This window comes from Balaenoptera borealis (assembly GCF_965194805.1).
Source record: "Balaenoptera borealis genome assembly, chromosome: 10".
NCBI lineage: Eukaryota > Metazoa > Chordata > Mammalia > Artiodactyla > Balaenopteridae > Balaenoptera > Balaenoptera borealis.
Window position 1 is genome coordinate 11,672,986 of NC_138874.1, and position 24,153 is coordinate 11,697,138.

Consider the following 24,153-nt stretch of genomic DNA (forward strand, 5'->3'; position numbering starts at 1 on the left):
GAATTTTAGACACTGGAAACTACCAAAATGTGTCTCCTTTTCAGACTGACCTTAAACGCTAAGTAAATTTAATCTTTTACAGGGTATTATTCAAGATTTTAGATAAATCAGCACCACAATTTTGTTCTTCTACAGAGAAGGATCAAATGGGCCTCCAAATTCTGTCTTACAAAATTAGCAGTTTAAGGAATGCAGTAAAGTAAATATTCTCAGATTCAAGAATATTTCTTAATTCCTCAGAAAATCAAACATTAGGTTTAATGAACCATCAACATTTTCCAAGTATATTATGCTAATCTGGCTTTTTAAAATGTACTGACCTACATGAGAATGCCCTGGGGAAGAGCCCTAAAATACATACTCTAATGGAGTTCTCCTCTTAAAATGTTAATTTTTGTTACATACTTTTACTGTTTCATACCTGACCGCAGGTGCAAATGACAAGTCCATCTATTATAGGGTAGATTTCTAAGGGTCACAAAATGAACCTGTATTGCTTGTAACCTCCTCTTCACCCCATGTTTCTCAAGGATCCCACAGCTATTTTCATACAATTCACTCATTGGCAATGGATACAATTTTCATTGAAATGACACATGGAATCAAGCCAAAGTTAACAATAACCTAGCCTTTGTACGGGCCAAGGAGGAAGTTCTGATGCAGAGCTACAGGTAGACACTGGACACTGGGAAGACAGGTTTCAAAACATTTCTGAGAATAGAGAGTATGGTCTCCCAGCTCATATGTTCAAAGACAAAGGCTGTTCAAAAGATGAGAAGCTTCCAGAAGCTAAGTTCTGAGAGCTGAACTGCAAAGGAACCTGATACGGAAGAAAAGCTGGAGGACAAAGAAAGAAGCTGGCAGGTCAGGGCGCTGCAACAGTGAATTGCTTCTGGGAAGAGGTACGAACCCAGGATAATCAGAATGGGTGACTGAGACAACCAAGATTAGTATGTGGACAGCAGAAGCATCCAATTAAGTGCAAGACAAAGAAACCACATCCTGCGCGTGGCCTGCAGGAGGTGGTCAGCAAGCAGTAGTAATTACCGGAACCACTGAACCAGATCCCCTGGTGAAGTCTAAGTGGCAAACAGAGGACAAATCATTGCCAGGAGAGCCTGCAGCAGTGTCTCCGCTGGATCTCGACAGGGACTGCAGTTAAAAAAAGGATGAGTTCTAGTATTGTAAGAGTGTGAAAAAAACGGACCCTTGAGGCTTCTCATCCATGAATTGACCTTCTCATCCTACCCGGTCAATAGTACTAATAAAACATTCTCCTTGATATAATCAGGTGATTTGCATGTCACAACTTATTAGCTTCAAGTCAGAGCTGAAATTTTTAGGGAAAAAAAGTAGGAAACAGGGCAAGCATGTCCATGTAAAAGTGAATTCATGCAGAACATAACATGAGAGGGATTATTAACTTTGGCAGCAGGCTTGAGGGGAATGAAGAGAACATTGCCTGAAGTAAAGCAGATAGAGCACATATTAACTGCTGCTGAGCCCGTCAGCAAACGTCCCGTTCCCACTTAGGACACAAAGCTATGCTTTCCTCTTCCAACGAGCGCAGCAGCACACATGTACTGACAGAACCAGGGTCCCAGGGTCATGGCGTCTTGGGCAGACACTGTCTGGTTTGTGGGGCTGGAGGTTAGAGTTGGTTTTCAGGTCCAGGGCCAGGTTGAGCTATGATCCCTCTCCAGGGATTAGGACGGGGCTCTGCCCGAATCAGAGGGGATCGAACCAGAAGACAGGCTCAGTCACTAAAGCTTCTGGATGACACACTCTCTCTACCTCTGCCTTTAACGAGAGACGGAGAGTTACCTGCTGGGGAAAAGGCTGAACCCATCGGCCTTTAACGAGACCACACACAGGAACGACCCCGCTGTGTGAGGGTGTGAGGATGCTTCTTTGGGGACATATCGCTAAGACTCTAGCCCAGCCTCATCGCACAGGTGAGGGGAAAAAAGGGGAGGCTGGAAAAACTCAGAAACAAAGGAATCGTCTCACTGGGTTCCTGAATGCACACACCTTTTAAAACATGCGAAGTGGACAGATGAAATTGAGTGGCTTTATTGCACTTTTAGGTAGAAGGGAGAGTGGCTTTCAAAACCATCACGTATATGAGCAAGGAGGAATTCAATTAAATTGACGCTGAGTTAACGTACTGCATACTCTCTTCAACGTACCAGGGCACGGGCTAATTTTTTTCTGCTTTTGAGCTGGTAACTGTTGGGCTTAAAACCCTACTCATCAAGGAGAAACATAATGAGGTGGGCCTAATTAAACTTTGTGTCTTCGAGCAATGATTCTCCTCCTCTCACCCAGTAGCTAAACAGACATCAGCTAGCCGGTGTGTGGCATGCTCTCGTGGGCATATACCCTGGTGTGGTATCCGGTTGGTTGGAAAGGGAAGGAAACACTATGATAATCAGTAAACTTCACGCCTTTTAGAATTACGAATTCCCAACACTGGTAGAAATAAAACAGACCGTGGATGGTGCAAACTTCTCCCGGCCAGAGGTAATGTATTTTTTTTTTCCTATTCAAGAAAGCTTATTAGAATGGAAGTCAGGGTGACATTATTATAAGAATAACATTTAACCTATTCTAATTTAGTCTTTTGGAAATGCCGGAGCCCTGCCTCTCACCTGCTTCAGGGGATCTCTGTATCACTTTTCTACGGGGCACTTATTGCCCTGAGAGTACATCTGACCAAGGAGACCTTGGCGCAGGGGTAGGGTCTAACACTGAAATTCACCAGGGTGGATTCTCAGAGGTTAGATGGCAGATTCTTTTTTCTAAATTAATTTTTATTGGAGTATAGTTGATTTACAACATTGTGTTTCAGGTGTACAGCAAAGTGAATCAGTTATACAGACATATATCCAACTCTTCTTTAGATTCTTTTCCCATATACGTCGTTACAGAGTATTGAGTAGAGTTCCCTGTGCTATACAGTAGGTTCTTATTAGTTACTTATTTTATATATAGTAGTGTGTATATGTCAATCCCAATCTCCCAATTTATCCTTCCCCCGACCCCTTTCCCCCTTGGCAACCATAAGTTTGTTTGGGCAGATTTTTATTTATTTTATTTATTTATTTTTGGCTGTGTTGGGTCTTCGTTGCGGTGTATGGGCTTCTCATTGCGGTGGCTTCTCTTGTTGTGGAGCACGGGCTCTAGGCGCACGGGCTTCAGTAGTTGTGGCTCATGGGCTTAGTTGCTCCGTGGCATGTGGGATCTTCCCAGACCAGGGCTCGAACCCATGTCCCCTGCACTGGCAGGCGGATTCCTAACCACTGTGCCACCAGGGAAGTCCTAGATGGTGGATTCTTTTTTTTTTTTTTTTTAAATTAATTAATTTATTTATTTATGGCTGTGTTGGGTCCTCGTTTCTGTGCGAGGGCTTTCTCTAGTTGCGGCAAGTGGGGGCCACTCTTCATCGCGGTGCGTGGGTCTCTCATTATCGCGGCCTCTCTTGTTCCGGAGCACAGGCTCCAGATGCGCAGGCTCAGTAATTGTGGCTCACAGGCCTAGCTGCTCCGTGGCATGTGGGATCTTCCCAGACCAGGGCTCGAACCCGTGTCCCCTGCATTGGCAGGGAGATTCTCAACCACTGTGCCACCAGGGAAGCCCTAGATGGTGGATTCTTAACCACTGCGCCACCAGGGAAGTCCCTTGGGCAGATTTTTAAGAGAATAAAAAATCTGATCAACTTTGCTTTGCTTTTCAACATTTCCACACATGGGAATCTCTCTCAGACCCGCTGAGGAGCTGTGGAAATACCTTGGCTACGAAAACAACTGTGCACATGTGGGTTCAACACGGAACACACTTCTTGAGTTCATGGCTTTCCAATGAGGTAGCAAGAAGGAAAAGGAGACTTTGCTAGTGTGATCACGTGTGTGGTTAAAAATAAAAGTCACATCTGATGAGGAAGAAAACAGAATAAGACCGTGAATTTAAAAATGTATACTAAGGGGTGTCTTTGCCTCAAAGCATTTATGAGTTTTCATACAGCTGTTCTGCCATCCCAGCTTCCTTGTGAAGAAAGGACTTGTAATACTGGCTGCCCTTGAAGCAAAAATGAAGGCTAGGAGATTAAAGCAAAGCCAGACATCCTTATGCTGAGTCTGTGCACTAGGGAATCCTCTTGAATGATTATGAAATGCAAATAACTGCATGTATAACATGCGTGTTTCTTTTAAAGTCAAGAGCTTGGTCACTCAGGAACGGGGCTGAAGTGGAGATTTTAGTCTGTCCAAAGAAAACTAACTTAGAGCCAAGTAGAAGCATACACATGATCTGGGGAATGGCTATTCTACCGACTTTGAATTCTTCAACACAATTTAGAAGTGCTCCTTTGTAACTAAATGACATACTAACTACGAGAAACATTGATTGCCACAGCCTGGAGAGCTTATTCATCATCCTGTGGCTGAAGCCACGAGAATTTGGGGGGAGGGACCCAGCTCGCCATAGCCTCCCTGCGTCCCCCAGAAACACACCAAAGTCTGGGGTCTGGGCAACCCACAAACGGGTGAGGAGGTGAAGGAGCACAGGCCTGGGGTTGTTTCCGGCCACATACACCCCCGGCAAGAACTTACACTCTGATTAACAGGAGCAACGTGCTGATGCACGTTAATGTCACGGGGGTGTGGGCTGTGAAATTCTCGGTATGCCAGGCCACGGTGATTTCCCTCATCCCACTGCCCCAGGGCCTAGGAGTCCCCGTTTATGTCCACCTACGAGCTCTGTGTGAGCTCTGCCTGGGGCCCTTCCCCACCCCATCCTGCAACTCTCCATCCTCTGGTGGTCCTTTGGGCACTTCTGTCTCTTCTTCAGTGCAAGCTACCTGTGTTTGAATGACTGCAAAAGCCTCAGAGCCATGGTCCCTACCTTTAGCTTCTCCCCTCTTAAGCCAGTCTGCGGGCCGGACTGTTCATCATAGAGCAGGCTCAGGAACCTGCAGTGGCTCCCTATTACCCCCAGGGTCAAGGGCAAACTCCGCTTCCCACATTCGAGGCCCTCGCCCCCCAGACGTACATCTCTTCAGCAGCTCACCCACAGGTGGCTCTGGGCTGGGTGAGGCTGGCATCCCACGCTCTCTCGAAGGCCAGACTCGATTCCTCTTTGGGTACCAGTGCTGAGCACACGTGAGGCTTCTCTGAACACCTCAGCCCACCCTGGTCTCCCCCGCAAAATCCTACAGCTGCCCCCAGGGCCTCACACAATTCAGCACTTAGGTATCTATACCCCGTGCGGCTGTTTATGTATTAGTTTACCCTCCCCAGCTGGACTGCAGCCTTCTTTTTTTTTGCTGTGCTCAGTCTTCACTGCAGCGCACGGGCTTCTCTGGTTGTGGCGATCAGGCTCCAGAGCGCGTGGGCTCAGTAGTTGCGGCACGCTAGCTCTCTAGTTTTGGCCCAAAGGCTTAGTTGCCCCGCGGCATGTGGGATCTTAGTTCCCTGACCAGGGATCGAAACGGCATCCCCTGAATTAGACGGTGGATTCTTTTCTTTTTTTTTTATAAATGTCTTTATTTTTGGCTGTGTTGGGTCTTCGTTGCTGCGTGCAGGCTTTCTCTAGTTGCGGCGAGCGGGGGCTACTGTTCATTGCGGTGCGCAGGTTTCTCATTGCAGTGGCTTCTCTTGTTGTGGAGCATGGTCTCTAGGCACGCGAGCTTCAGTAGTTGTGGCTCACGGGCCCAGGAGTTGTGGCGCACGGGCTTAGTTGCTCTGCGGCATGTGGGATCTTCCCGGACCAGGGCTCGAACCCGCGTCCCCTGCATTGGCAGGCGGATTCCTAACCATCGTGCCACCAGGGAAGTCCTAGATGGTGGACTCTTAACCACTGGACCACCTGGGAAGTCCCTGGACTGCAGGCTTTTTGAAGTCAGTGGTGATCTCTTTCAGCCTTTTGATGTGGTCCCTCATGTTGGGCACAGACTAGATAAGTATCCAGTAAACACTCCCAAGACCTAGGACCATAGGACTTCAGAGGCGGAGGAGGATCTTAGCCCTTTCATTGCACAGAGGAAACAACCGACCTCTAGAGAGATTATCAATGGATTCCTGCCGATGAGGACTCATTCTGGTCCTCAGATCAAGCCTTTCATGCCTCCCATCCCACCGCCTTTCACTCAAGCCCCTAGGCTTACTCTTTAAAGTTCCCCAAAGGACACTTTTAGTAACACTGACTTAAGCCTAGGTCTAGTCAATCAGTACATCTGAAAGTTAAAACTTCATCCTAAAAATAATTCGCGATTGCCGCTTTTCACTCATCACACTGTACTCTCTGTCACATTAATTCAGTCTGATATCACGGAGGACAATCGCACTCCGCAGCTCCAGTCCCTGGGCTAGTGAGAGGAAGCCAGCCCTGCCCGCGGTTAGGAAGGACACTGCCTGGAGGAGCCCTTGCTCTTGGCTGGCCGTGTGGACACTGCAGAGGGCCACACCAGGATGGCAGGAGAAACCCCTGGGACACACGCTCCCCCACCAGTGCTGGGTAGTGACACAGCCCTGCCAGGGAGGGAGATGACCAGCACCGATCAACACACATAACGCAGTCGTGGGTGAAGTGAGAGACGAAATACAGGTGGCAAATATGCCTTTTTAGCCTCCTTCAGATAATCTTTTTAAATAGTAGGTGTTCAGCCAGAGCTGCCAGGAGAATGAATGCAGGCTTAGATCGTGTTCCATAAACCACTAACGGAAGTTTGCATTTTTGTCGCTGTCGTTGTCAATTTCAGTTTTTTGTCCCTTCCATCTTTAAGATGCATCGGGGAGGCGGGGCGCACAAGGTGGAAGATTGCAGGTCCCCTTGGCGGGGGTGAGGCTGGGGCTCCGCTTTCCCCGCTGGGCACTGCATCTGCGTCACTGGCCAGTGGCTGTTTTGCTGCCATGGCTCACGTCACAGCACTGGTGGCAGGCAGGTCGTGATGTGGGGGCTTCTCTCCCCGCTCAGAACTTCTCAGTGGGGCATCTGACACCCAGGCAGCTGCGGAACAGCCTCTCCGGCTGCTTTAATTAACTTAATCCACCTAGCACCAGTCTTTAAATAATTGAGCGCCTTGGCAAACGGTGTTCAAACATTTGAAGAATTTTAGTTACAAGAAGGTTTTAACCTTTTAATTCTAGTTTCAAACACTCTGCTTTCCTTCCTGTTACGCACGAGCGGAGGCGACATCAAAAAAACATTTGAGAAAAAGAAGAGGATCCTTAGACCATGGACGGCCATAATAAGCAGGGAGCTATACAAATGGGATCCTTTCAAGTGGTAATTTGGCAAATTTAAAAAAACAAAATACTCTGAAGAAATGAAAATTACTCAGGTGGTTTTCTGAGTCACATGATAATTTTCCCATCTGTTACACACTGTAAATGTGTTTATTTGAAACTGACAGACTCTGAAAATGTCTAGATCCCTTGTGGGAAGAACAAAAAACTCATGTTTTTCTTATTTACTTCCTAAAACTAGAAGCGACCTAGACTGATTCCTTGGTAACTTTAATGTTAGCTGCTCTTAAAAAAAAGTATACCACAGATATTTATTTATTGTTTTTCTTTGGACAAAATATAATGTAAATTTTACATTGAACTATATCAAATGCTAAATATACGATTGTTAAACTTAAGAAAATATGAAGCAAACCCTTCTGCCTTTCCCCCTCCCCCCCCAGTTTCCCACACAGCCTTACATAATACTAAAGTAGAAAACGATATGACAGTTTACATGCTCTTTCTTAGCTTGGAGGTTGAAGCACAGAGTTTAAACTATGGTTAAATGCATTCATCAAAGTGCAACTCAGCCCAGAGAATTCACATTTTCAACCTGAGTACCTTTCCCTCTTTTCTATTTCAGGACACTCTCTTTCTCCTTCAAGGACAAGTTCAGATATCACCCCTCAAAAGCCTTTAATCTCTGCAGTCAGATAAATGATGCATGTGAAATCAAGGCCCGCTGAACAAATGGAAGCAGTTACAGTCTCCCCAGGCCACCACACTGGGGTGAGTGTATGCTTTGTGGAGACCCCTGGACACCCAGTAGGGATCTCAAGTTCAGCAGGCCCACATCTGAGCTCCATCCAACACCCGATCCTTCCCCAGCTTTCCCTCCGTCTCCACATGGCCAGGGGCTCTGACCAAAAACCTAGGGGGGTCTCTCTTGACCGCTTTGTCTCACAAATCACATCCAATCCATCGGCAAACCCTGTTGGTTCTATCATCAATACATACCTGAAACCTGACCACTCTCACCACCTACTTCCACCGCCCTTTACTAAAAATCTCCCAGTACTCTCCACCTTGCTGAGAGAACAGCCAGAGGCTCTGCAGTGGCCTACGACATCCTCCACCACGGGCCCCACCACTCCCCCTCTCACTGGGATCCAGCCATAGTGGCTTTCCAGCTGCCCCTCCAATATGGGGACCCGGTCCTGGAACACAGTTCCCCAGATGGCTGTATAATGGCCTCCCACCTCCTTCAGCTCTTTACTCAAATGCCATCTCCTCAGGAAGGCCTTTTTTGGCTTCCTCATCAAAGACCACCCTCCTGGACCCCACCCTGCCCCGAGCACACACTAATACATGCTCCCTAGCTCCTTGGTTCCCTTTGCTGCAGGATGTTTCTCCTTAGGAGATTTATCCCCATGGCACGTACTATGCGTTTAACTTAGTTATCTTGTTTCCTGCATCTCTAGATGGACACATCCAGGAAGGCAAGATCCCCAAGGGCCCAATAAACACTGGCTTAAGAATCCCTTCGTCCTTCCTTTAGATCACCTAGGACCCTTCACAGGGCACTGAGTAGACGTGAGGCACTCAGCTACAACTGCTTTTATACTGTGAATAAAAAATATTGCCTGCTATATACCGGTAAACAATGCTGCAGCCATCAAGCCTTCACATTACAGCCGCCCCATCGATCGTGCACCCTGAGACTCAGGATTAGAAGCACAGGATACTGGCCTCAGAGAGCTGAGGTGCATATCAAAGGAATGAATTCAGTGAGCCCAGACTTTGCATCTTCCCCTACATAGAAAAGCACTAAATTCCTTAACTTGAGGTCCGTTTTCCTTAATTAACAGTAATCTCTCGATGTTCCGACTACCTGGGTTTTGTTGCAAAAGCTCCTCTATATCCTGGCTCCCCCCTTGCGTCTTCAGAGCAGTCCCTCAGAGTTACCTGAGATGCTGTGTCCCAGGCTTGAAGTCCTCAGAATGTCTGCCGAATAAAACAAAATTCTCAACTTTTAGGTTGTGCAAAATTTTTCAGTCGACAATACGAATAACTTCAAACGTTATTAAAGCAATTTGGGCCTCTGTTTCTTCATCAAGGCAATGGAATTATATCTAGGGTCTCTTGAAAGTGAAGAACATCTTTAGAACCTTCCTCATTTTCCAGAAGAGGAGACAGATTCCCAAATGTGAAGAAACATGCCTTAAATCGCACTTAATGAGGACCTACTGAGTGCTGGGGATGCGAAGGGAGGCTGAGAATGTGCTCATCCTCAGGGCCGCTCTTGGGAGAGGTCAGCTAGGAAAACAAATGATGTCAGTACAAGGTGGTAAGTGATGTAACAGAAGAATGGACTATTCCGACATAAGGTGGTACACAAGGCGTTATGGGAGCCATCAGGCAGAAAGCTCACTGATCAGACTGTGCTTCAGACCAAACAATGAAAACCAGGGTCTGAATAAACCGCAGGAGGCTTCCATAAAGCTGAGTGGAAAGGGGACTGAGGCATCGACTTGATTAAACAGCTTAACTCGGGTCACGGTGCCACCAAAGCAGTAACAAGGGCCGGACATGATCATCAGAGCCTCCAACTCTTATTCTCATGTGCAATCTATGGACCACACTCAAGACAAATGAAAACTAGCATTTTTTATTCTGCGTGCTTTTGCTGTCTCTGCTCTGCACCCACTAGCCAGGGTTATACTGACACCGCATGAACTGGGTCTCTGAGTTCCCCAGGAGCTTTCTGCCTAAAGCTCATCACCAGGTATCAATCCACCCAGGCTTCAGAGGGCAGGCTTTGATTTCACAGAGCAAGTCGACCTGAGCCCGAGTAGCCAATGCAAACAGTTAGACTCTGATCTGGGATTGAGCATATGGGAACCAATTAAAAAACACTGCCCATGTCTAACATAACCCAATTAATCTCTTTAATATAAGAACTGATTGTTAGAGAGGCCGCGATAGTGAGAGGCCCGCGCACCGCAACGAAGAGTGGCCCCCGCTCGCCGCAACTAGAGAAAGCCCTCGCACAGAAACGAAGATCCAACACAGCCAAAAATAAATAAATAAATTTATTAAAAAAAAAAAAAAAAAAGAATTGATTCTGTTTTACTGGTTCAAGAGGAGAAACATGAACATGGCTAGAAAATAACAGACAAGCCCTGCTGGTCTGATTCATGCTCAGGGAGAGAATCACACAGCCCTTTCAGATACAGCCCCTCTATACCTCCAACCCACCTTCTTCTTCTTTTTTTTTTTTTTTTTTTGCATACCATATCATTTCATTTATATGACATTCTAGAAAAGCTACAGCAAAGTAGTCGTCAGTTTCTGACTCTGGGTAGAAGAAAGTGGCAAGAAAAGAGCATAAAGAAACTTTGTAGGGTGATGGATGTATTCTCTATCTTGATGATGTTGGTGGGAAAATTCATCCAGCTGTATACTTAAAAAGGACCTATTTTCCCGTACGAAATTACACCTCCATCATCCAGATTTAAAACAAACAATCAAAACAAAGAAACTTATTGGAAAAGACCAGAGAGACCCATGAGAGTCAAGCAAGAGTATGGCATATTCTTTGAAAACTACAGAATATAGTTTTTATTTGTTGAAAGTGTGGAATAAGAAAGCCGGCAACTCCCCACCCCACTTTCTTCATTTTGACCTCAGATCAGGGGCACAGCCCTGCCCCGACAGAGAGTGGCCACAAACTCTGAGGGCAAGGAATCCACCGAGAAGGAACAAAGAAAGTCAGAGCACCGAGTGGAGGAGAGAGAAAGAAACATCATGGCGGTGAAGACGACACCCCCGAAGTTGCCCACTTTTTGATAGAGAGACAGCCTTTGTCTCGTGCCAGTAAGAGGCGTTATGATCACACACCAGTCAACGGAGAAGCAAAGCATCTCAGTCTTTCACAGATTTGGCCACAGTTGCGATCGAATGATGACATCTCAAGAATAAAATCTACACAGGGCACTTTATGCCAAGGAGAGTGTACGGTGTAGACACTGTCTCTGTGCCTGAAGCCAGCTTGTAGTAAGTTGACCCACGTGAGTTGGACGTTGGTATGGGTTAAAACGGTTGAGCATTAACAATTCCACTTGCTCCAAACTTCTAGCACTCTCCTCCTTCACGACAACAGGTGCTCTGCCCCAACGACGAGCAGTGCCATAAAACTACTTGTCCTGAAAGGCACCAGACTTCTCCCTAGGCTACTGGGATAATTGGAGATTGTATTCTTGACAAGACTTACAGTCATATCATAAAAGCAACACATACTTTCTTTCAAGATACATTCATTTATAACAGTACAGTATGTCCCAGGTGCCATAAAACAGGCACAGATAACAGCATATTTATAGTCTTGAAAAAAAAAACCTTTCAAAATACTGATGTTCTATAGACAGGTATGGGTTTACACATTAAACACTAATATCTACTCTTTGATCATTATTGGATGGAAATGTTTCTAGAATTTATCACACACATCTCTGTTTTCTTAAACAGAAGCATGTTGAAGTATTGTTCTCGGTATTTCAATTATCAATTCAATATATTTCAATTATATCAATTACTAGACTGTGTTCTAAAACAAGGATGTCCAATCCAACCCAGGCAAATGAAATTGTTGGCTGCAACAGTAAAGACCTTAAAAATTATGTTTGTGCTCCTATATTTTTTGGGGAGGGGTGGAGGGGTTATTTGTACAACTAAAAAATAATTACTTGAGTAATTCTGTATTAGTTTGCTGGGGCTGCCATTACAAAGTGACTGGGTGACTTGAACAAAGAAATTTATTTTCTCCCAGTTCTGGAGGCTGGAAGTCCAAGATCAAGGTGTCTGCAGGGTTGGTTTCTTCTGAGGCCTCTCTCCTTGGCTTGCAGACGGCCACCTTCTCACTGGGTCCTCATTTTAACTTAATCACCTCTTCAAAGGTCTTACCTCCAAGTATATAGTCACATGTTGAAGTACTGGGGTGAGGACTTCAACATCTGAATCTGGGGGACAGGAGTCATCCCCAAACAACCCCCTATGCCCAGACACTAGGGAAAACTCAAGTTCTTAATTCAGACACGTCTGGATTCAAATCAAGGCCAGTCACTTCTAGCTCTGTGACCTAGTTAGAGAAGCCACTCAAGCAAAACTTCCATTCCAGCCTCTGTAAAGAGAGGATAATGATACCTACACCTCATCACTTCCTGGCAATACATGGAAGATAATATACGGAAATACTGCCTGGCACACAGTATCATTTTATTTCCCTGGTTTTTAAGGTATGTGTCTTTTCATGACCTTTCTCTTATGTTTGCCTGGAGCTGTGCCTTTCCTTTTTTCATTTTTTAGGGGCTGGAAAACCAGATCATTGAATTTGTTAGAATTAAATGTAAAGGCTCAAAATCAAGACCAAAGGCTCTCCTGTGAATAAATATGCAAACTTCTGCACGTGGGATGTCAGATCTCTCTTCTGGCTGATAGAGTTTGCTTGTTTGCTTCTGGTGGAATTTCCTTCCTCGTTGTCATTTCTGCTCCAGATATAATATAGTATTTACCGCACATTTTAGATAAGGTAATCCCAACATGAAGTGTAGCTTTGTCACCATTAAAAAAAAAAGAAAAAAAGCAGTGTGTCACAGATTTGACCAAAAACTAGTGACACATCCTATAATAAACAATCATTTGTTCTGGAAGAGGCTATGGGTGGCAGTGCATAATTTAAATGTTGCAAACCACTTTAAAAAAACAGCACAAAGAAACCTGAGGAGTTAAACTGTCTTCTAGAAAGTTTTCCAAAAGGAAGTAAGGCACTTAGAACTCCTCTGACTTAGAGTTCCTTCCAAGCATTATTTTAAGGAGGGGTTGGCAAACTTTTTCTACAAAAGGCCAGACAGTTAATATTTTAGGGCACACCAGACAGTTAATATTTTAGAGCACATGGGCCTCTAGTTTCTGTTGCAACTCTCAGCTCTGCCATTGGACGTGGGAAGCAACCATAATACAGAAGCAAATGGTTGTGCAGCTGTAGAGCAATAAAATTCGTTTAGGGATGCTGAAATGTGATTTCCAAAAAACTTTAATGTGTCAGGAAGTACTGTTTTCCTTTTGACTTTTTTTTCAGCTATTTGAAGATATAAAAACCATTCCTAGCTTGGGACACACAAAAATAGGTGGTGGGTCAGATTTGACCCTGAAGCCAGAGTTCACCCACCCCTATTCTATTCTAAGAGCTCAATAAATATCTGTTGTCGGTGAAAATACACTTCTCCTTCTGAAAATAATCTGAAAACTAAGGATCCATCAGGCACCTCCCATTACCTTTTTCCACCTTCTTTTTTTGAAAACTGCCAATGCTGCCGACCTGACTAAAACAAAGGCCATTAGAAAACAAGCCAAATTTAGTTCCTTTTCTGAGCCATTTAAATAAGAGTCTTAAAACATCTCTTCATAAAGAGGGACAAGGCAGCATGCCTACAAAGGACGGAAACGGGGACTGAGCAATTGTGTGGACCCCATACTCATAAAGCAGCAAAGGTCGAGGCAGCTTTAATCACATATACATACAAAAACTGTATATTTTCCCCATCCACCATCATGATAGAACCTTGCTTAGGGGGATGAATACTGAAGCAAATATGTAGTAAACTGACATGACAAACTGTTCTTTTTTATTATTATTATTAATCCCAGAAATACAAAATTAGTTTAATTAATATAATTCAATAATATATTATAGCATATTAAAGATAGAAAGTTAAAAATCACAAAATTATGTCATTAGAGAAAAAGCATTTGTCAACAATCAAAATTCTTTCATAGTAAAAATGCTCAATAAACAATTAATAGAAGAGGACTTCACCCTGATAAAGAGAATATATGCCATTTCATTTTGTTGATTATTTCCTTTGTGTAGAAGCTTTTGAGTTTGACGTAGTCCCACGTTTGTATTTTGGGCTTTGCTACCTGTGATTTTCATGTGAAATCCAAGAAATGTTGCCACGACCAACGTCCAAGAAGTTTTCCTTATGTTTTTTGAGGAGTTTTACAGTTGTAAGTCTGTGTTTAAGTCTTGCTTACAAATGGAATATCAGTTGGCCATAAAAAAGAAGCAAATCTTGCCATTTGCAGCAACATGGATGGACCTAGAGATCATCATACTATGTGAAGCAAGTCAGACAAAGACAAACATCACTGATATCACTCATATGTGGAATCCCATTTAAAAAATGATACAAATGAACTTATTTACAAAACAGAAACAGACTCACAGATCCTGAAAACAAACCCATGGCTACCAAAGGGGAGACGCTGGGGGGAGGGACAAATCAGGAGCCTTGGTTGAACATATCCCTTGGTTCTTCTTTTTCAAAAATTAGCATAGCTATCAGCAAAACCTTTTCACTCCACATAAACTTTTAACCTTGTGTTAAGTACTGAAATTTATGTACAGAATAGTATATCAAACATATTTGTATATTTTAAAATTATTATAAAGACAACTACCTAAACACCATCTAAATTACAAAATGTAACACACTAGTAACTAAGAAGACACATGAGACCCTCCAGAATAACACTCCATCCTGCCATTTCATTAGTAACTACCCTCTAGATGTCTGTAGTAATCATTTTTATACATATCATATTGTTGTTGTTTATGGTTCCCTTATTTTAGGTAAAATTTACACATGGTCAAATGTACAAATCCAAAGTTCAATGTATTTGGATAAATCCATACACCGGTGTCAACTACAGTCCTATCAATAAGCAGATTACTTCCATCACCCCAGAAATTACTTTTGTGCTCATTCCTCATTCAGAATTATCCCCTAGTCCTTACCTCTCTTCCACTGTATATTTCACTAGATGTTAATTTTGTTTATTCTAGAACATCACACAAACGGAATTACAGACTAATACTTTTTTGTATTTGGCTTTTGCTCAGAATATTGTACATGAAATTCATACCCGTTTTTGGACAAACTGTTCTTAAGAATGAATGAGATTGCTCACCATTTTATATGGCTACTGAGGACAACTTTAATAAAAATTATTTCTTACTCTCCAAATGTCACCTAGACATTATTTCTTTAATCCTTGAAAAAAAAAAATCACAGTAGAAAAGTTATGTGGGAAATACCCGCATGTATAACCACCTCCTTTTATTTATTTATTTATTTATTTTTCCTCCTTTTATTTTTATACAGCCCTGCCCTCTGAAAAGGTAAAAGTGGACTGCAATTTCTTCCATGCTCACGATTTCCATGTAGATGTTGCTGTAGATCTTTTTATAATCAAGAAGTAAAGAGATGTTCAATTATTTGCTGGAAATAATTCAGAGTCCTTGGCAGAGCAAAGAATGAAGAGAACATTGCTGAATTACCAACTTAAGGCTTCTTCCAAACAGACCATGAAGGAAGACTTTACCCAGTTCTTTCCAGAAATGGAAGCTTGTACTTTCTGGGAGAAGATTCTGCGATCAGTGAGTTCATGTTCCTGTGTTACGATGATGACTACCAAGAACCGCATCTTTGTAACGCCCATTGTTACCATTCTGGCCAAGCCAGGGGTTGACAGCACTGATTGACAAGGTGACAATTATCTCAGTGAGTTGCCATCATCCGTGGTAGAAGAATTTTTAAAAAATTACAGCTGGCCGGGGTGGGGGGGATGGGATGAATTGGGAGATTGGGATTGACATATATACACTAATATGTATAAAATGGGTAACTAATAAGAACCTGCTGTATAAAAAAATAGATAAAATAAAATTCAAAAAGAAAAAAAAATTACAGCATGTCTAATATCTACCTGAAGAGAAGCATAAACCACGATTCCAATTCATTTGAGTTGCCTGGTGCTTTTCCAGAAAATATTTTTCTAGCAATGAAGTACACTAGATTGACCCTAAAAATTACCTGATCCTCTGCCACAAAACCAGTTAACACATGGAACATCAAACATGTCACAGGATGGGTCAATATAAAACCGAGAAAAGAGTTATCTATGATTTAGAATAAAATTCTACATTTTTATTAACATTCTATTTGAATTAATAAATTCTATTCTATCAACGACAAGAATTCACTGATTTGCTAATTTTACAAACCAAGAAGCAAATGTTTTTCATCTAGTTTATCCTTAAGTGCCCCCTTGCACTGATTTCCTAAATGAACTCTTGTTTTGCCTGAATACACACTTTCTTAGGAACTACAATGCAATCCGAATACCAATAATAAGACATCTTTCCCCACCTTTTTTTTTTTGAACAAGAACTGCAGATTTTCCTAGTTGCAAAAAGGGAGGGAGGGAATCTGGGAAAGAACTGTCTGTTCAAGATGTAAACTAGTATTTTTGACATTTAATTAGGTGTATCTGATGTTGAGATTATACAAGAGCTGCGTCAGTGATGGAAAATCCCACCCAGGAGCAGCAAACCTGTTCTTTTCCTCATAATACTGTTCTTACTCCTGTTCCCTCTTTGAAGTCCCGTTATTTAGAAAGTATCTAAAAGTTATCATCATTCTCCATAATATTTACCCAACGTTGTGACCTAGTTGCAGACCTTCTGCAGCTCAGTGAAACCACTTACTTCTGCAGAGAAGACATGATTCCCGATTTCGCACAAACATACTCCAAAGGAAAGACAAGGTGAGTTCTAAAGGATCTAAGGAACAGAGTGAGGTAGAGACAGCCAAAGCTGGACTGGTCGGGAGAAAAAAAACTAAAGAGCAGCGTTGGAAAAGTTAAAAAGTAAGATAACAGGTCTGTCTTAAGGCTACTTTTAGAAAGCATCACAATACAAAGTAGAATTCTACTTCTGTTTATTGCAGGGCAGACTCCTGTCAGTTTAGTAATTCACCCCACACTTCTGAATCACCATATTACATGATACCTGGAGAGTATACCGTTACTCATTACCAAATGATTAGCAGAACTGGGTTTAACCCAAGGGGATTATAAAGAAATAAACCCTGGGAGGCGGCGAGAGGGTATGGGGAGAAGGCAGAATCCGAGAAACACAAAGTTGATTCACCTGTAAAGGTGGGGGGATGGGGTACTGCACGTCCCTGGCAGGGAAATCACGAGGCCCAGGTTCCAGGACGACACCGGCAACCAGGAAGCGTGTGACCTTGTGGAAGCCAAGATGGACTGTTCAAAGAACTGACCTCATGGATAGAGACGGGACGGCGCGTTGCATGCTCTCTGAGACCACTTTCCAGGGTCCAGATCCCAAAGGATAACACCTCCCCCTCAGGTATATACGTGCCTCACATAGCCACGGCTGGGACAACTCAGCCTGCTCCATCCAATCTGGCACAGTTTCGGCGCCCCGGAGCGCGGGGCCGGCCTCCTCCCGCCCCCAGGAAGGACATCCTCCATCCGAGAACGTCCTGCCGGGTGAGCGGTGCGAGCGAAGTGGCGCTTAGGAGTTCAAGGGTGGCCTCGCACACGGAAAGTTGAAAAAAAAAAAGAAAATGCTGAATCAGGGTGCCCCCATTTTGCCGGTTCACGGGCAATCGGATGCTCCCTTCCCTCATCCCTCCTCCCGCTCCGAAAAGAAACCAGATCGGCCTGTGCGCTCAGAGGTCACCTGCGAAGAACAGAGCGACACGTCACTCGGCTAACCCTAAAACGGCCCCCGCGATAGAAAAAGAGCCGAAAACACCACTGCATCATCCGAAGAGAGGCCCCCTCCGGAAGGTGACCCTTTAACGCTTTACCCTTCGGTTCCGCAGCCTCGGCCGGGCGGGATGGGGGCGGGAGGGAGGTGAGCGCCCTCGGAGCACCGGAGAGTTTCCACCGGCCCCGGCCTCGCCGCGCGCTGGCCAGGACGGTACCGACTCCAAGCGGACGGTCCGGTGTAGGATGCGGCGAACTAAAAACCACAGCCCGAGGGACCCCTGCAGCCGCCCAGGCCGAAGGGTTAGGGACCACGATCCAAGAGTTCCGGGCGGCCACCCCCGAGTCGCGCTCTGAGGCCGCCTCGCCGGCTTCCGGCGCCGCGGAGCCGGTCCCCAGTGATCAGAGCCGGAGGGGCCCGGGGATGGAAGGAGGAAGGGGGGGGGCGGATCAGGGGGCCGATCGGGGATCGGGGCCGGGGGCGCGGGGCGGGCCTCCTACCTGTGGTGGAGAGCACGGTGCTGGCGAAGAAGAGCGCGGAGGTGAAGTCCCAGTTCCAGTTGCCCGAGGCGTTGCTGAGCACCGACACGCCGTAGTTGCTGGCCTCCAGCACCCGGCCCAGGAACTGCTCGAGCTGCGGCTCCGACAGGCACTCGTGCTCCTCCAGGAAGCGCCGCTTCAGCTTGCGCAGCTCCTGGCGCAGCAGGTCCTCGTAGGGCAGCTCCACCGACGAGAAGACCACGGCGCCGAAGACCAGGTAGAGCAGGTAGCCGAGCACCAGGAAGCCGAAGCACCAGGCCGAGCGGTGCCGCTCCACCAGGCGCACGCACGAGCTGCCGGCCAGGGACTGCAGCATCTTCTCCGCCGTCCGGCCGCGAGGCCCGCGCCGCAGACCGGCCCGCCCGCTCCGGAGAGCTTCTTCGCCCTTCTTTTCCTGTTTCCTTGCAAATAGAAAACACCCAGATGATGTGGCGCTGACGTGGTGGCCGGTTCAGGTAGCCCGAGAGGCGCCTGAGACCCGCCCGAGACCGCCGAGCAAACTTGCAGGCTGCGCGGAGGGGCTGGGCGCGCGGCCGGGGAGCCCCCGCCCTTGACTCCGCCCCCCGGGCCGCCCGGACCCCGCCCCGCCCCGCCGCGCGGCGCCTCCGGCTCCCCGCCCAGGTTCCCCCTCCCAGCCCGCCCGAGCGCCCGGCAGGCGGGGTGGGAGGGAGTGTGTGCTTGCGTGCGTGTGTGTGTGTACACACTTCTGGGCTGTTCGCTGCCGTTCCAAGACCCCAGTCTCAGCTACACCGTTTCCCACCTATTTCTTCTTAAAGCAACTATTACAACAAAGAGAGCGCTGGAATACTTTCCATCTTCTCTTACTGGGCGGAGCGGGTTGAGGAATCTGGTGCCAGTGATGATGGTGAAAAGACCGGAATCTCAGGGCTGGAAGGCACCTGGAACCTGAAGAGGAAGGCAGAGTTTTGGAAAAGCCACATTTCTGAACCCTAATTCTTTAGAACGTGAAGAGTGAAGAAAGGTCCCAATATGTCAACTACCAGAAGCAACTGAGCTTTCCCGAGTGGCGTTTCTTTTTAAGGGGACGCCCTTGCTGTGGGCCAGAGTCTAGATGGTGCACCCTTTTTGCAAAGGCAATTTGAGGGTAGGTTTCAAGAGCCTTGAAAGAGTTTATGTGCTCTGACACCGTGATGTGTCCTAAGAAAAAATAATCAGGGAGACAAAGATTTATAGAGAAAGCTGTTCATAAACAATATATATCTATATTATATACGAAATAATGAAGTCAGGAACAATCTAACTATTCCAAAATAGAGGAATGGTTAAATGAATTATGATATCTCTAAAAAAGAATGAAATAATGCCATCTGCAGCAACGTGGATGGACCTAGAGATTATCATACTGAGTGAAGTTGGTCAGATAAAGAAAGACAAATACCAGATGATATCATTTTTATGTGGAATCTAAAGTATGACACAAATGAACTCTTCTATGAAACAGATTCACAGACATAGAGAATAAACTTGTGGTTGCCAAGCGGGAGGGGGTGTGAGGGAGGGAGGGATTCAGAGTTTGGGATTAGCAGATGCAAACTATTATATATACGATGGATAAACAACAAGGTCCTACTGTATAGCACAGGGAACTATATTCAGAATCCTGTGATAAACCATAATGGAAAAGAATATGAAAAAGAATGTATATATGTATGACTGAATCCCTTTGCTGTACACCAGAAACTAACACAACGTTGTAAATCAACTATACTTCAATAAAATATTGTTAAATCAATAAATAAATTATGGTGTCTCTACAGCATGGTTACCATATTAAAGATGTGTTTAAAGACTACTGAAGCTAAGCGATCTCATGTTTAGAGTATATATGGTCTTATGTATAGAATCTCAAATATGAAAAATATTTGCACTTTGTATTGTAAAACAGAACTATCTGCATAATAGATCTACTGCAAATCAAACCAGCTCCTAAGAGTTGTCTTTGGATGATAGTAGAGTATATAGGTGACATTTATTTCTTTGACATTTTTATATTTTTAAAAATTTTCTAAAGTGGACCTTTTTGGGGGGGGGGGGGCAGTGCTGCGAAGCTTGTGGGATCTTAGTTCCCTGACCAGGGATTGAACCCGTGACCTCAGCGGTGAAAGCGCAGAGTCCTAACCACTGGACTGCCAGGGAATTCCCTACAGTGGACCTATTTTTGTAATCCAGAGAAACATTAAAAGTAAACAAAACTGAATTCTTTAGTACAATTATTTAGTACAATTCCTATCTGCCTACTTTAAGAAATTTTAAAAAAAAACCAAAAAACCCAACCAAATGAAAACCATTTTGTGTTCATTTATTTAGAAATTTTCATGGAAATCTTTAACATCCTCATCAGTGGTTTTTTTTTGCTTTCAGGAAATGAGCTTACCTCCTCCTTTACTCGGAGGATTGAAATCATCCCTCTCCTTTACTTGTCTTCACTTCAAAATCTCTTAATCAGTAATCTACTTCTTTCCTTTCCTGCTACCCTGAGGAAAACAGCTCCTGCTTATTTTCAAGGTGAAGTCTTGAAGCCACCACCCCCAGCCCCTCAGTCTCCAGGAATCTTCACCTCCCCAGCCAGTCCGTTACTCTTTTATAACTTGAATCTTGCTGCTCTGCTAGCTCTTTTCTCTCCGCTTCAAAAAATCACCTCGAGTCTACACCATCCCGTAACACGTTCCCTGCCCCGTGCTCTGTAACCCTTGCCCCTCTTACCGTATCCTTCTTGATCTTTGCCAATGTGACATGTCGGGGGACCTCCATGCTCCCGAGGTCACCTCCACCTGCAGCACACTCTCATTGTCCTTCTGCCTCTCGTGGTGCCTTTTCTCCCAGTGTCACTGTTTGTTTGGTTTTTGTTTGTTTGGCCTCAGTGTCTCTGCTCATGTGTTTCAGACAGTCCCTGCCCCAATCTCTATCTGTGATGTACCGCATGTACCTGTCCTTCAGGGCCTGCTTAAATGCCATACCTCATCCGCAACACCTCGATGCTCCGGAGGGATGTGATTTCTTCCTCCTCCCAAACCACTGAACCCTTTGAACACTGCATTTTGTGGGGTACATGTGGTTAACACCTGCATACACCAGTGTGGCTTTATCATCGTGCCCTCAAATATACATATACATATATGGCAGCTTTAACACATGGTTGCAAATTCTTTGACCCTTTTCTCATCAAAAGGTAGGGTTTTGTGTTTCCTACTCCTGAAACTCTGTGGGCTTGTGACTCTTTCAACCAACAGAGGTGACACTAGGTGATTTCAAGGTTGGATCATAGAAGGCCAGCAGCTTCGGACATCGTTCACTGGAACACCCCTCTCTTGGGGCTCCCAGCCATAACTTAAGATCTCTGATTACCTTGAGGTTGATCAAGGTAAACTGCCATGCTGGAGAGGCCGCGTGTAGGCTTTCCAGGTGACAGTTCCAGTGGAACGAGCCTCCCCACCATCCCCACTGAGGCCCAGGACATGCCAGGTTCAACCCCCCCAGATCCGGCCATCCACCTGCTGAACGCCACCCAGGGACCTCTGTCAGTGTCCCCTGCAACAGAAGAATCTCCCAGCTGAACTTGGCTTGAATCACGAGCTCTAATAAAGTAGGTGTTGTTTTCAGCCATGAAGTTTGGGGGGAGCTTTTTAAGTAAAAAAAATAGAGAACCCAGGGCAGCATGCATCTGGACTATGCCTAACTTTAAAACTCATCATTAGATGTTTTCTTCCAATGCGTTTGCTGTTCTTTCCCATATTTCACTTCTCTGGCCGAGGCGCTTGCTCAGTTCCATATAACAGCTAGACCAGGGATACCAAATACTTTTAAATCACCTGCTTTATGGCTGAGTAGTATTCCATTGTATATATGTACCACATCTTCTTTATCCATTCCTCTGTCGATGGACATTTAGGTTGCTTCCATGTGTTGGCTACTGTAAATAATGCTGCAATGAACATTGGGGTGCATTTATCTTTTCGAATTATGGTTTTCTCCAGAGTTCAGGGTTAACAGATACACACTACTATATATAAAATAGATAAACAACAAGGACCTACTGTATAGCACAGGAAACTCTACTCAATATTATGTAATAACCTATATGGGAAAAGAATCTGAAAAAGAATGGCTATATGTATATGTAAAACTGAATCACTTTGCTGTACACCTGAAACTTACACAACATTGTAAATCAGCTATACTCTAAAATAAAATAAGAATTAAATTTAAAAAAACAAAATAAAATCACCTGTTACTTCAGACTACAGATAGAAACGAAATTATCATACGCGTGGTCTGACAGGTCCTTCCCTGCAGGGTGAGATCTGTTGAGTAAAGCCTGGAGGCGGGGCTGGGCTGAGGGATGCAAAATTCCTGTATTTCTGGCTCTTGGAGTTGATGGGTATCACTGTGATAGAAGTTGGCTGTCTCCTTCTTCTTCCCGGCCCCCTGTGCTGGACAGTTAGCAATCTTAGTGATGGTAGGATTTTTTTCCTTCTGTTAAAACCTTTACCCCACGTGGTTTCTATGTATCACACTGCTGAGAAGCTACTTCCCTTCCGGCCTCCTCCTGGGGACCATACAAGCTGGAGCTACCCCACGCCAGTGTGCCAGAGGCCATCCCAAGCATTTCTCAGGAAAAAGAAATGAGAATGTGGAAGAAAGCTCAGAGAAGAGTGCAGAGCTTCCCAAGAAGTAGGCAAAGGTGGGAAGGGAGGGGGTTGAAATAAGTGGGAGAGACGGTATGTCACCAGGCTGGGGCTGCTTCCTACATCAGTGTTCTCGTTAATCAACATAATTTGGAAACACGTGACCAAGCTTTGTGAGAAACAAACCTTGCACTTGGCACAGAATTGGCAAGCTAATCTGACATGGAGCGAATGATGTAAGCGATCATTGCTGTTGTGCTGTATGATAATTAGGCATAAATGGCAGACAGTTCATGTAAATGGGTTTAATTATCTCAGCAGGTTGAGATGATGGAACAATTCGTAGAGATGGGAGTTGCATAGGAAAGTCTTTCCCTTGGGATCAAAAAGTGAAATTCACAAACACTGGGTTGGTGAAATCAGGTCAATCAGCGGCAAAAACAAAGTGTTAGTGTTTGTCATTCCATTTTGGGATGTATACCGAAAAGGACTGAGAACAGGAATTCAAAGAGGTATTTGTACACCCGTGTTCATAGCAGCATTATTCACAATAGCTAAGACGTGGAAGCAACACGAGTGTCCATCAACGGATGAATGATAAACCAAATGTAGTATATACTGACAACAGAATTTTTTCAGCCTTAAAAAGGGATGAAATTCTGACACATGCTACCATCTGCAAGAACTTTGGAGATGCTATATTATGTGAAATAAACCAATCACTCAAGCACAAACACTGTATAATTCTACTTACATGGGGTACCTAGGGTAGTCAAATTCACAGAGACAAAGTAGAAAGAATTGTGGTTGCCAAGGGCTGGAGAGGAGGCAGGGGATGGGGAGTTATTGTTTAATGGGTTCAGAGTTTCGGTGTTGCAAGATGAAAAAGTACTGGAGACGGAGGGTGGTGATGGTGGCACAATACAATTGTACTTGATGCCACTGAACTGTACACTAAAAACGGCTAAGATGTTGTTTTGCGTTATGTGTATTTTACCACAATTTTTTGAAAAGTCAGCGTTTTGAGCTGACAGTGGGATACAGGCATTACGAGTGGGCTGAAGTTTCCCCATCCTCCAACTAGCTCCAGGCTGTATCCATGA

General features: G+C 44.8%; 1 protein-coding gene across 1 annotated transcript in view; it reads right to left on the minus strand.

The window, feature by feature from the left end:
- KCNK1 (potassium two pore domain channel subfamily K member 1) overlaps positions 1 to 18,959 on the minus strand; it is a 47,389-nt gene extending 28,430 nt beyond the window's left edge. The window contains exon 1 of the mRNA XM_082407701.1: positions 18,366 to 18,959. Within this exon, the coding sequence (XP_082263827.1) occupies positions 18,366 to 18,720 (355 nt within the window). The 5' untranslated portion in view covers positions 18,721 to 18,959. The remainder of the gene's footprint in view (positions 1 to 18,365) is intronic.
- Between the last annotated feature and the right edge of the window lie 5,194 nt (positions 18,960 to 24,153).